Source organism: Alosa alosa, chromosome 3 (assembly GCF_017589495.1).
Source record: "Alosa alosa isolate M-15738 ecotype Scorff River chromosome 3, AALO_Geno_1.1, whole genome shotgun sequence".
Lineage (NCBI taxonomy): Eukaryota > Metazoa > Chordata > Actinopteri > Clupeiformes > Clupeidae > Alosa > Alosa alosa.
In genome coordinates, this window is record NC_063191.1 from 28,304,592 (window position 1) to 28,317,372 (window position 12,781).

The window sequence follows — 12,781 nt, forward strand, 5'->3', positions numbered from 1 at the left end:
CATTTTATGTCTATTGTACTTTAGTTTTTTGGAAAGAACTGCAGTGAGACAGGCTGGTCTTTATGTATGACAATGAATGACAGGGCCTAAAACCAACTGCAGTCCAAACAGTAGGCCTACTGTAAAGGTTTAAAATAAATATGTAGGCCTATCTGAGTCTCCCACATACAGCGTGTAACTTTTAACTGATGAAACTGATATGTGCCAAATAGCTGCAGCCTTGTGCATTTTTATAAGAAAATGCTTACAGATTTATAGTGTTAGGTCACTGGCAACAAATGCTAAGCATTTTGACTATGTTATTCATAAGAGTCACACAGAAACATATCATTCTGATGGCACTGATATGTTGATTGACATTGTTTTCGGACATGTTGAGTGACTTATGTGCTTTTTGCACTGTGTGGTCCAGTTTGCACAAATTACTTTGAGATATGCACTTAATGCTTTGTATGTGTGATAGGTAGGAACTATGAACAGCCATAATTAAAAACCCTCCAGCTATTTTTCGTTATAGAATTTTTGGACCCCCCTCGGAGACCCAGAAAAGAAATGGCTGAAAATTACTGTAATTGCAATGGCTACACTGATACACTGATAAAGATTTCCATATAGCATGGGTTCCCTAGTTTCACCGACCAAAAGATGAAGATGAAGCATTGAAATTAAGAAGGTGTAGGCCTACTGGGGGGTTATCAGAACCACTGTAAGCTGAATTTTTATCTCTAAATTTTGGTCATTTTTATGAGGCATTATCTCACATGCGCAGTGGCTTTGGTGGATGCTTTTACTGTTGCTGGAGAGAGGAACATCTACTAATTAAAAAACAATCGTTGTCTAATTGGGCCACACATAACACAAGCTGTGACAGGGGGGTCTTTATGGGGATTTGGGGGGTTTTGAACTATAATAAACCAGGTTATGACGTCTCACTACAGGGTACTATAGTACACACTCTTAATTTCAATGCGTCATCTTCAACTTTTGGTCTGTAAAACTAGGGAACCCAGGCTCTATGGAAATATAAAAGTCATATCTTTATCAGAATTATCAGGGTAGCCATTGCAATTTCAGTCATTTTCAGCCATAAATTGCCTGATTTTCGAGGGTCTTCAAGGGGGGGCCCAGAGCTAACAAAAAAATAGCTGGAGGGTTTTAATTATAGGCCTATGGCTTATTTCTATCTAGCCTATTTAGTCTATTACACATAGCCTAAGTAGCCTATAGCCGATTTGGCCGACCCCCATCTTCCGACCTCTGTCTGGTTTTCTCATGACTCTTAAAACCTTTGTTTACAATAAAAAGCACTGCTGTTTTCCTTATGTAGGCCTAGTTTACAACGCAGTACAATGCAGTTTCATGTCCAAAATAGCCTACTATTTCAACGGTGAAGTGCAGTACATCGACTAGGCTGGACTTTATTTGTCCCTCAACGCTCACCATATGGGAGGGGATGTTGCCGAGGTGACGCAGAGACGCGGATTAAGCTTGCCTTGTAGCTAACGCTAACGTTACATTCGCTAATCCAAAAACCATCTAGTTGAGGATTCTGTTGGAAGGATTGGGAATAGATTTGACTGACCAGTACCCTAGAACTAACTAAACAAATATTCTGACCGAGTGATTATGGCGTCTGTCTTAGATGTGCTATGGGAAGACCGAGATGTTAGATTCGACATCACTGCTCAGTGAGTTCTTGATTCTAGCTGTCATCCAAGATAGTCGCGTTAACCAAACTATGCTAAATCAACGTTAGCTGCTACCATAAAACACCAGCACATTATTTTGAAGGAGGAATGCGATAGAAAGCATTAGATGTTCTAACACTTGTTAGGTAAATGCAGCTAAGTGGCAATAACTGACTGATTCTGAAATATTTTACAGACAAATGAAAACGAGACCCGGAGAAGTTCTTATTGACTGCTTGGATTCTATTGAGGACACGAAGGGAAACAATGGTGACAGAGGTACCGTTAAATACAGATACAGTTCACAATACGTGCAATCTGGTGTTAGTTTACGTGCCAACAGGTAACTTCGTTAACTTCCCACTCATTCACTTACAGTTTAGCTAAAGTGATGCCATTTTGCTGCTTTTTGCAGCTGATTGTCTATTAGACCAGTAAACAATGTCGATTCACCCAGCATAACGTTACACCTGTTTCTGAATGGGTTAGTTGCACATTAGTAACCTGCATTTTCAACGAACTATTAAGAGTGAACGTGCCTTTGTGAACATGAACATGCTTCTGTGTGTTCTAGAGTCTAGAACTAGACCCGGGGTTCTCAAACATTTGTGGGCCAGGGACCCTTCATGAAGTGGAAAATTCTCCAAGGACCCCTCATAATCGTAACACATAAAACTTAAGTTAATCATGTAGCCTTTTTTATTGTTAGATGCTTATGTTTTAAAAACATAGAGTGCTAATACCACAATAGTCATGTTAGCAAACTTTGACAGTATGTAGGATTTTTTAAAGGATTGTTGTTTCTTTGTCAAATGTAGGACTATTGTGTCACATAGTGTTTGCTTCACATAACTTTCATTTTGTTGGCGGTTAATTAATAGTAAAGTGTTTTGACGTATTATGTAACGTATCAGCAGATCAATTTGGCAAATACTGATACTGTAGCATTTTTCGCCATTTAAGACAATTTCATATTTTGTAGCAAACTTTGTCAGGGACCCCTTGACAATGTGCTGCGGACCCCTGGGGGTCCCCGGACCCCACTTTGAGAACCAATGGTCTAGACAACAGCACCATATTGATACTTGCATTACACTGTACTGGTGCTTGTGGGGTGGCACTGGCAGGCTAACTATATCATTACAATATTAACTTCGCAGGGAGACTTTTGGTGACTAACCTAAGAATCATCTGGCATTCACTTGCTCTACCAAGAGTCAACCTTTGTAAGTAGCTACAATATACCAAAGCTCGACTGGCATTCAACAGAACATTCTTCAATTTCTTTGATGTAGTAAACAGTTGTACTGACCAAGAGTTACCCGTCTCGATGCTATCCTCTATTCCACAGCTGTGGGATACAACACCATCATCAACATCACAACTAGAACAGCCAATTCAGTATGTCAAATTATCATTATGTAATTTTTGTCAGATTTTATTTCTTAGTTTAGTTTGGTGTTCTCTCTAACTTTCTCTTTCTTTCTCTCTCTCTCTCTCTCTTTTCTCTCATACCAACCACACACACACACACACACTGCTGTGTATACACACAGAAACTAAGAGGACAAACAGAAGCTCTGTACATACTAACCAAGTCCAACAACACCAGGTTCGAGTTCATTTTCACCAATGTGGTACCAGGCAGCCCAAGACTGTTCACATCTGTCATCGCTGTACACAGGTAAGTTCCTTATCGTGTCATTGGCAGCTTTTCACTTCTTTTGTGACAATGTTTCTTATAAAAAAACTCCACAAGGCCCAGAAACATACAAACAGAATAAACAGACAAAAATGTATTGTCCACATTTAAGTATGAGTATCTCTAAATTGTCAGAAATTACAATATAATTCACCATCTCAATTTCAGTTAGGTTGTAATTGATGAAATTGATTGGTTCTATTTTTTTTAGTACTGGCCACTGTAAGAAGTGTAAGAAGTGCCTTCATTTACCTACTGTTAACTATAACAAAGTGGTTGTTAGTAAAGGTTCCTCTGATGACTAATGTAATTGTCTATTTTCCTGCAGGGCCTATGAAACCTCTAAAATGTACCGGGACCTGAAGCTCAGGGGAGCTCTGATTCAGAATAAACAGTTGCGACTGCTTCCACGAGAGCAAGTTTACGACAAGATCAACGGAGTGTGGAATTTATCCAGTGACCAGGTATGGGGCCTGGGCTTCCCGTGTAGATGTCGTATTTGTACATCTGATTTGATGACTGATTTTAAAAAAGTTTATCCAAAAATGACTTTAAAAGTGAATCTCACCATTCTGGCGAGAGGTGATTGCCTTAAATGTCAGTCAAAGGTTGTGCTTTGGTTTACTGGAGTAGTGTTGGGCTCAGTTGGCTCCAAGCTACATTGTTGGTCTCACATTTACAGAGCTGGGACTGGATAAACACCTTGACCTTTTTGACTGGCTCTGATTAACCTTTTTTTTTTTAAAGACCTTGTCCTTAATCCCTCAAAGTGGTTCAGTAATGGTTGGTCTTGCAATTGTTTAGTCTGGGACAGGAAACAATATGACACAGTATTTCACCTTTAATTTCTTTTAATCATAAGAATGAAACATTCAGATTCAGCACCAGAATTTGTAAGCAGACTGGCTTATGGTGTGTTTCAGGGCAACCTGGGGACCTTCTTCATTACCAATGTCCGGATTGTGTGGCACGCCAACATGAACGAGAGCTTCAACGTCAGCATTCCCTATCTACAGATAGTACGTATGCCAAACAACTCTGCTTCATCAGGAGAATGTTAGCGGCATTCAAGTGCCTTTCACGTACAAGCCAAAAGAAGCCTTTGATCAGAAAAATATGTGAAATTAGCATATCCTCAAATAATTTTGTAAATGTGCCTTCTTTCAGCATTTTATCTTATGTTTATGTTTTTTATGTATGCGCTGCAGCAGTGTAGAGAGAGAGAGAGACAGACAGAGAAAGAGAGAGACAGACAGAAAGAGAGAAAGAGAAAGACAGACAGATAGACACAAAGAGAGAGAGAGAGGAACACAATTTGATTGTTGTGGATATACTGAATGTGTGCATTTTGCCGTTTGTCTTTGTGTGAAGCGCTCCATCAGAATAAGAGACTCCAAGTTTGGCTTGGCCCTGGTGATCGAGAGCTCGCAGCAGGTACGGCCACTCTACACTTCATCAGGACCCCCATCACTGACAACACACACAGACACACACACGCAGTCACTGACAACATACAAGTCACTGACATCTGACAACACACTGCTCAGACACAATCCCACAATCCAAGTCACTGACAACACATGATGGTCATTAAAGGCTTACCATGCTGTGTTCTGGATAACATTACACCCGTGCAGCATATTGGTCAATGTCCTGTTGATTATATATTTTTGTGTTTATTTCAATCTTTACAGACAGGAGGGTATGTTCTCGGCTTTAAGATCGACCCAATGGACAAACTGCAGGACGCGGTGAAAGAGATCAACTCGCTGCACAAGGTCTATTCTGCCAACCCCATCTTTGGAGTGGACTACGAGATGGAGGAGAAGGTAAGTGTGATGTGTGATTCAACACTGAGAGGCATGCTTTTGTTTATTTTGTACACGGGTACACGTTGTCAAGTCAAGTCAAGTCAAGTCAAGTTTATTTATATAGCACATTTCATACACAGAGGTCATTCAATGTGCTTTACATGAACAAAACCAAACAATAATGACAAATAAAAGCATAGAAGGGCAATATAGTCAAAGAATAGTTAAAAGGTAAAGATCATAATAAAAAGAAAAACATAAAACGCAAGGTAAAATCATTTAAAAATAAAGACAAAGGCAAAAGTAGTAAAAAAAAGTAATAAAAGACAAAGTAGAATAATTATGAAGGCAGATTCAGAATTTGTAACTCGGCACAGTTAGCAGAAAGCATCTGAGAACAGTTTGGTCTTAAGTCTAGATTTAAAACTGGCTACAGTTGGGGCCTTTTTAATGTCATCCGAAAGTTGGTTCCACAGCTGAGCCGCATAGCAGCTAAAAACTGCTTCACCATGTTTAGTTCTAACTGTAGGTTTTACTAGCAGGTTTTTTCACCTGGGACCTAAGAGGGACGAGAAGGTGTGTACTGCTGAAGCATGTCTGACAAGTATTTAGGTCCTGCTCCATTTACTGATTTATAAACAAGCAATAGTGCTTTAAAGTCAATTCTGTGACTTACTGGAAGCCAGTGCAAGGACTTAAGAATTGGAGTAATGTGGTCAGTTCTTTTAGTTTTTGTTAGAGTCCAAGCTGCTGCATTTTGTATCACCTGAAGCTGTTTAATAGTCTTTTAGGAAGGCCTGTGAACAGTCCATTGCAGTAATCAACCCTGCTGGAGATAAATGCATGAATGAGTTTTTCTAAGTCATGTTTTGACATCAGCCCTCTGAGTTTGGCAAAATTTTTGAGGTGGTAAAAGCTGATTTAGTTATCGCTTTCATGTGGCTGTTGAAATTTAGATCACTGTCAATTAATACACCAAGATTTTTAACAGTATCCTTTGCCTTCAACCCTTTTGTGTCAAGGAGAGTGGCAACCCTAAGTCTTTCCTCATTTTTACCAAATATAATTACTTCAGTTTTTTCTTTGTTCAGCTGAAGAAAATTTTGAGACATCCAGGTGTTGATTTGTTCTATACACTGACACATAGATTCAAGAGGACCATAGTCGTTTGGTGATAGAGCTAAGTAAATTTGTGTGTCATCTGCATAGCTATGATATGAAATCAAATTATTTTGAATGATTTGTCCAAGTGGGAGCATATAGAGGTTGAATAATAGTGGCCCCAAGATCGACCTCTGGGGAACACCACAGGTCAAGGACGTTGGTGTTGAGGTACAGTTTCCGATGGCAACAAAGAAACTCCTTTCTTGTAGATATGATTTTAGCCAGCTGATAACTATGCCTGTAAATCCAACCCAGTGTTCTAGTCTGTGTAGTAAAATATTGTGATCAACAGTGTCAAATGCTGCACTACGGTCCAGTAGCACTAGGACTGATGTTTTACCTGAATCTGTGTTGAGGCGTATGTCATTGGAAACTTTAATGAGAGCTGTTTCAGTGCTGTGATTTGCCCGAAAACCAGACTGAAAGTAATCAAAATACCCATTTGATGTTAGGAAGGTGGTTAATTGATTAAAGACTACTTTTTCAATAATTTTGCCAATAAAAGGTAGATTGGATATGGGCCTGTAATTGTTTAGCATGGAGGCATCCAGGTTATTCTTCTTGAGAAGTGGCTTTACAACAGCTGTTTTCAGTGACTTAGGAAAAGTGCCAGACAGCAGTGATACATTTACAATTTGAAGGACATCCGCGCTATGAGGTGAAAAACAGTTTTGAAGAAATTGGTAGGCAGAGTGTCTAAGACACATGTGGAAGAGCTGAGATTCTGTACCGTTTTTCAAGTGTTTAAGTAGTCTATCAAGCTGAACTCTGACATCAAGTTTAGTTTCACTCTGTTTGTTGCTGGAAGTTCAGGTTGTTGAATTTGTAATTGAGCAGATATGTTGAGTCTGATTTTGTCAATTTTACCTTTAAAAAAAAGATGAAAACTCATTGCATTTATTAGTTAAGAGAAGTTCAGGCTAATTGTGAGGGGGGGGGGATTTGTTAACTTATCAACAGTTGAAAATAGAATACGAGGGTTATTTGAACTTCTATTGATAATGTTAGAAAAGAAAGACTGTCTTGCTTTGCATATTTCAGAGTTATATGTGCGGAGCATCTCTTTAAGGATTTCATAGTGGATCTGAAGTTTGTATTTCGCCATTTTCTTTCAGTCTTCCTACACTCTCTTTTTAGAAGTTTAACTGCTGGATTTTGCCTCCATGGTGCTTTCTGTTTGTCCTTAACTTTCTTGAATTGTAATGGAGCAATGTCATCCATAATGTTTGCCATTTTTGCATTAAAGTGATCAAATAAGTCTTCAGAGTCTGACAGTTGACTTGACTTTAGTGAAAGTGCTTGCTCAAAGAGAGCACTTGTCTGATCATTTATGATTCTCCTTTTTACCATCATAGCTGTGTTTTGAGTGTGTGGGGACATAGACACATCAAAGAACACGCAGAAATGATCAGATAAGGCCAGGTCTTTAACAGCTGTAGAGACATCGAGACCCTTTGTGATAACAAGGTTGAGGGTATGGCCGAGAGAGTGTGTTGGCCCCTGTACATGCTGTGTTAGGGAGAAAGTATCGATTAGTGCAATGAATTCCTTGGCATAATTGTTTTCAGGATTATCCACATGCAAGTTTAGATCCCCTGATATAATAAGACAGTCAAACTCTATGCAAACAACTGATAGCAGTTCACCTAGCTCTTCAAGGAAAAACTTTAGCTGAATGTTTTGGAGGCCTGTAAATTGTCAGTAATAAAATCTGAGGAGAAGACTTAATGCATGCACACAGATATTCAAATGAAGTAAAAGTCACCGAATGACTGACTGATTGCACTGAAAAGACGTCTTGAAAATTGTGGCTATCCCCCCACCTCTTTTATTTGCTCTGGTAGCACTCAAGTAACTGAAGTTTGGGGGAGCTGATTCGATGAGAGTAGCAGCACAGTTTGCTTGATCTAACCATGTCTCAGTTAAAAGTAAAAAATCAAGGTTGTGTGTGCAAATTAGATCATAAATTAAGAATGATTTGTTTGAAAGAGATCTGATATTTAGGAGTGCTAGTTTTGCTGTAAGTGTTGGGGAAATATGATCCATGGGGGAAATCTGAGGTTGATGTGGTACGGGTAGGAGATTGGACTGGTTTACCCTATAAGCTCGATGCATTTGTGTTCTATTTCTTGTCAATACAGGAATAGAGAATGTCATGGGCTTACTGGGTCCCGGCATGTTCTCAAAACTACTGTCAGTACCATTTATATTGCAGGGACCCTGAGAATATCATGCAATACAGTCATCATATAATTGTCCCCTGCTGCTGCCATCTGTATTTTCTACTGCACATTCCATGCTATATGCCGGCTGAGAAAATGAACTAAGAGGTTGCTGCTGCTTAAGAGATCCTTCTAAACGGGAGGGGAGGGCTTAGGGGTGGAGGTGCCCTTCGCTTCTTTGGTGCTAATGATCTTGGGCTAGTAAAACTCTGCATGGCTACTGGTAGCAGTCTCTCCATTCTTGCAGGGAACATCATGTGCTTGGGTGGGGATGGGGATGGGTATTCAGGGGATCCTGTGGAGTTTGAGTGGGTGGTGGGATGACGGGGTGGGGATGGTGATGGGAGATTAGGGGGGTTTGTGTGACCTGGGGAGTTTGATTGGGTGGGGACGTGATTGGGTGTGGGTGGTGATGGGAAATCAAGGAGGTTGGGGTTGAAAATTGATCCAGAGTCTCCATCTGGCTGCTGAGGTTCTGGGAAGTTTGTTGCAGATGCTCCGCTTTCAGCATGTATTCCAGTAGTGTATTCCATGTTGTTGTGTGTTTGTGGTGACAAGGAGACGACGGAGGTGGGGAGGGGTATTGGTACTGGTGTTACAACATGACCCTTCCTTTCTGATATCCTCTCAGCAGCTTTGATGGGTGCTATCTCCTCATGCTCATCACATCCATTTGTTTGCTGAGATTCCAGGGAGTTTGACGCCAGTGATTGACTTTGAGTCATTTTAGCAGCACCCATCTTATCTTGTCCAGTGGACATGGCTTGGCATTGTTGAGCTGGTTGTTTATGTTTCTCCAAGGTCTGCATTTCAGTGGAGGCTAGCGGGTGGTTATCAGAGGGCCCCACAGCAGGGGAGGTTGGGCATATCTCTGTTTCAGCCTGTGCAGAGTGTTTTGGTTTAGCTGAGTTGTTGAGGTCATCTGCTTGTTCCGTCTGTATGGCCACTGAGCGCTTATCAGAGGCTCGGCTCAAGGTTGGCAGAAAAAATGTTGGGTGCAGGAGAGAGAGGTGATAGTATTCGGTTAAGATCTTGGCCCCAGTCCAACTCAGCTCTGTGCTATTTGGTCTGAAGTATTCCCTGCGATTCCAAAAAAGGTTAAAATTGTCAATAAAATTCATCCCAACTGAAAAGCATGTTTTTGCAAGCCAGGTGTTTAAACTGAATAGTCTGGAAAATACAACGCTTCCCTCTGCTGGGAGTGGGCCACTGATGAAAATTTGTATTCCAAGCTCATATAGGGCCGAGAAAAGTTCCTTGAAATCTTCTTTGACATACAGCTGTTCTCTGTAGATGTCATTTGCTCCAACATGCACAATGATGCGCTTGATAGTTGCATATTTTGACAACAGTTCTGCAAGCTTGTTTTTTGTGTCAGACACTGAAGCATTTGGGAAACAACATACAATCATCCTTTCCCCATTTATATGTCTCACAGCAGAGTCGCCTAGAACGAGGGTTGTGGGATGAATAGGTGTTGAGAGCTGGTTCTTGTCTGTGCCCATCTTTCTATTGTTGTGGTTTGATCGCTGCCTGCTTTGGGTCTGTTCCCTGGGAAATTCCTCTCTCACGTCCCGGAGGCATTCAAATCTGTTCCATAGTGTTAGGGGCTGTGGGCTTCCCTTAGGACCACAAGCCCTGTAGTAGTTTGCTGATCTGTCTGTATTTCTGATACGAGGCCTGAAGTTAACATCTGAATTTACTGGTGTTGAGGTAATTACTGTTCTTGTATTACGTTTTTTGTTTTTTGGTCTGGCACCTTGCCTGTGCCAAGGCTCTGTACTCACATTTCCCTTTGTGAGGTCGATGCATTCATCTGCTCTATTAGCAGTGATATTAGACTGCTGGGTTACATTCTCTGCATTTCCAGTAGTTGCTGTACTCACTTCATGAGATGCCTCTCGTAGTTCATCTGTCGTTGATGGAAGGGCATGCATCTTTGATTCCAAAGTAGAAATCCTCTGTTCTAGCTCAGTACATTTTCCCGCATGATCTCCTGGGTCTCTGGCGGAGAAGCGATTTTGTTTTAATCCAACTTCAAGGTGAATTGCCGTTCAGTTTTTGCTCGTTGACTTGGCTGGCTCATTTAAAGTAAAAAACTAACCACTAAAGTTTCAGATTTAAATGTACTGGTTTCACTGTATTTGCTAAACTAGCAAATACAGTGTATTTTGTATGTTGTAAATGAAATAAAAGAATGAAAAAGAGTGGATAGGTGAAGCAGGAGCAGTGTGAAATGCGTCCTACTCGCTTGAGTAGGAGAGAGAGACTCCCATCATTTCACAACATATAGGGTTTCACGAAAGTCTATCAGACTGTCCTGCAAGTGACGATAAATATGATGTTGCTGCATGATACAACAAAGTTAAATAGGGTAACATCAGGTGTTCCGAATATGCAGTGACAATGATACTATTCTCCCTACAATGACTCAGTCTGCCATCAAAATGAGCTTGAAGTTGTTATTTTAAAGGAAAAATACTGCAGTGTTTCTTTGATAATAAGACATATTTTCAGGAAATTCATAACTTGTGGTTTTTGGTGTTTTATCTCTTGGACTAATTTTGGTGCGTCACTCGTGTCCACTGACATTGATCTAATAATTACTTATCTCAACACGGCAGCCGGGGGTTTTTAGTGTTTTGAAACTAAAGCTGATAAAAATCATATTAGTTGGAAATAAATCATCAAGCTGCATCTAGTTGCAGTCCGCACACGCACACTAGATGGTACACTAGATGGTATGGCAGCCCAGCTCGTGGCAGCCCAGCTCGCATGCATAACCGTAGTGACAGCACTCCGTCACACTGATGAATTTCACAAACATTGTTATAGTCTTATTACAGCCTTGTTCATGCTTATATTGCCCATTCTTTTCCCAAACATATGAGTATTGATGAGCAAGGCTTGTTGACATTCACAGTCTGGAAAAGGTGATTTTATTCTGTTGCTCAACAAGGGAAAAGGGCCTGCCAACGTTGTGTCCTTACTCCTCGGATTGGTTGCTAAACGTGATTTTTTTTGTTTTGTTTGTTGCCTAAGCATGCAGGTGAAAAAGTCACTAAATCTAGCAATTGCAACACATGTCAACAACCACAAGCAGCACACTATCGTGTCAGGCTTGCCTAGAAAGGACGGGTTTCTCAAACTCCCTTCATTGGGTTCCTCAAAATTCCACGGGACACTTTGCTTTGCCTTACGGCACTCCAGGAAAACCTCAGAAAACCAGATGAGAACCCCTGATGTCCAGTGCATGCAAGAACCACTTTTGCACATTAGTGCACCCTAGTGGTCAACTGAAAGGAGTTTACATATGACATAACATACAGGACATAACTTCAGCACGATGTGAGACTATAAAGTAAAAATACTATACAGTGTTTCTTTAATAATAACACTTATTTTCAGGAAATTCATAACTTGTGGTCTCTGGTGTTTTATCTCAGATTCATTTTTGTGCATCACTTGAGCCCACTGACATTAATCAAATAATAGGCTACGTGCACTCTGTACACTCATTTGTTTACGGTGGAGCCATGTGTGTTTGAACCTGCCGCTTGTAATTAGTGTCTACACATACCCGGTTGGGTGTTGCATTAGGGCATGTTACGATAAAGAAAGATTTTATGCATGTTATAATTGTTATTATTGGGCAAACAAGATATTCAGTGTCGGAGTGAAGAGGTAAGGAGCAGAATATAACAGCAGATGCCGTTACAACACAGCTAACGCACCACCGGAAATAAATAAGTGTACAGGAAGAGCCGTTCTTGCAAGTAGTCTATTACTTATCAACACTGCAGATGGGGGGGTTTGAGTGTTATCAACACTGCAGATGGGTTTTGAGTGTTATCAACACTGCAGATGGGGGGTTTGAGTGTTATCAACACTGCAGATGGGGTTTGAGTGTTATCAACACTACAGATGGGGTTTGAGTGTTTTGAGACCAGCGCTGTTAAAATCACATTAGTTGGAAAAAAATTGCCATGCTGCATCAAGTTGCAGTCCACATACACATACATCAGCCTTTCTCAAACGTCTTTGACCTGAGGCCCTCATGTCAGACTCAATGGGGTGTCAAGGCCCTCATGTCAGACTTTGGGGTGTTAAGGCCCACCCACGCACGCTCCCCCCACACCCCTGGCCCAGTCTAAGGATAGGCCCAGAGATCTACAGTATGTGGATATACAGGAT

The 12,781-nt window shown here is 40.8% G+C and overlaps 1 protein-coding gene across 1 annotated transcript in view; it reads left to right on the forward strand.

Annotated features, from left to right (window-relative positions):
- Window positions 1-1,457: 1,457 nt before the first annotated feature.
- bbs5 (Bardet-Biedl syndrome 5) overlaps window positions 1,458-12,781 on the forward strand; it is a 13,299-nt gene continuing 1,975 nt past the window's right edge. The window contains exons 1-9 of the mRNA XM_048240150.1: window positions 1,458-1,688; window positions 1,885-1,967; window positions 2,849-2,914; window positions 3,040-3,089; window positions 3,245-3,372; window positions 3,719-3,854; window positions 4,314-4,409; window positions 4,762-4,824; window positions 5,085-5,219. Of these exons, the coding sequence (XP_048096107.1) occupies window positions 1,627-1,688; window positions 1,885-1,967; window positions 2,849-2,914; window positions 3,040-3,089; window positions 3,245-3,372; window positions 3,719-3,854; window positions 4,314-4,409; window positions 4,762-4,824; window positions 5,085-5,219 (819 nt within the window). The 5' untranslated portion in view covers window positions 1,458-1,626. The remainder of the gene's footprint in view (window positions 1,689-1,884; window positions 1,968-2,848; window positions 2,915-3,039; window positions 3,090-3,244; window positions 3,373-3,718; window positions 3,855-4,313; window positions 4,410-4,761; window positions 4,825-5,084; window positions 5,220-12,781) is intronic.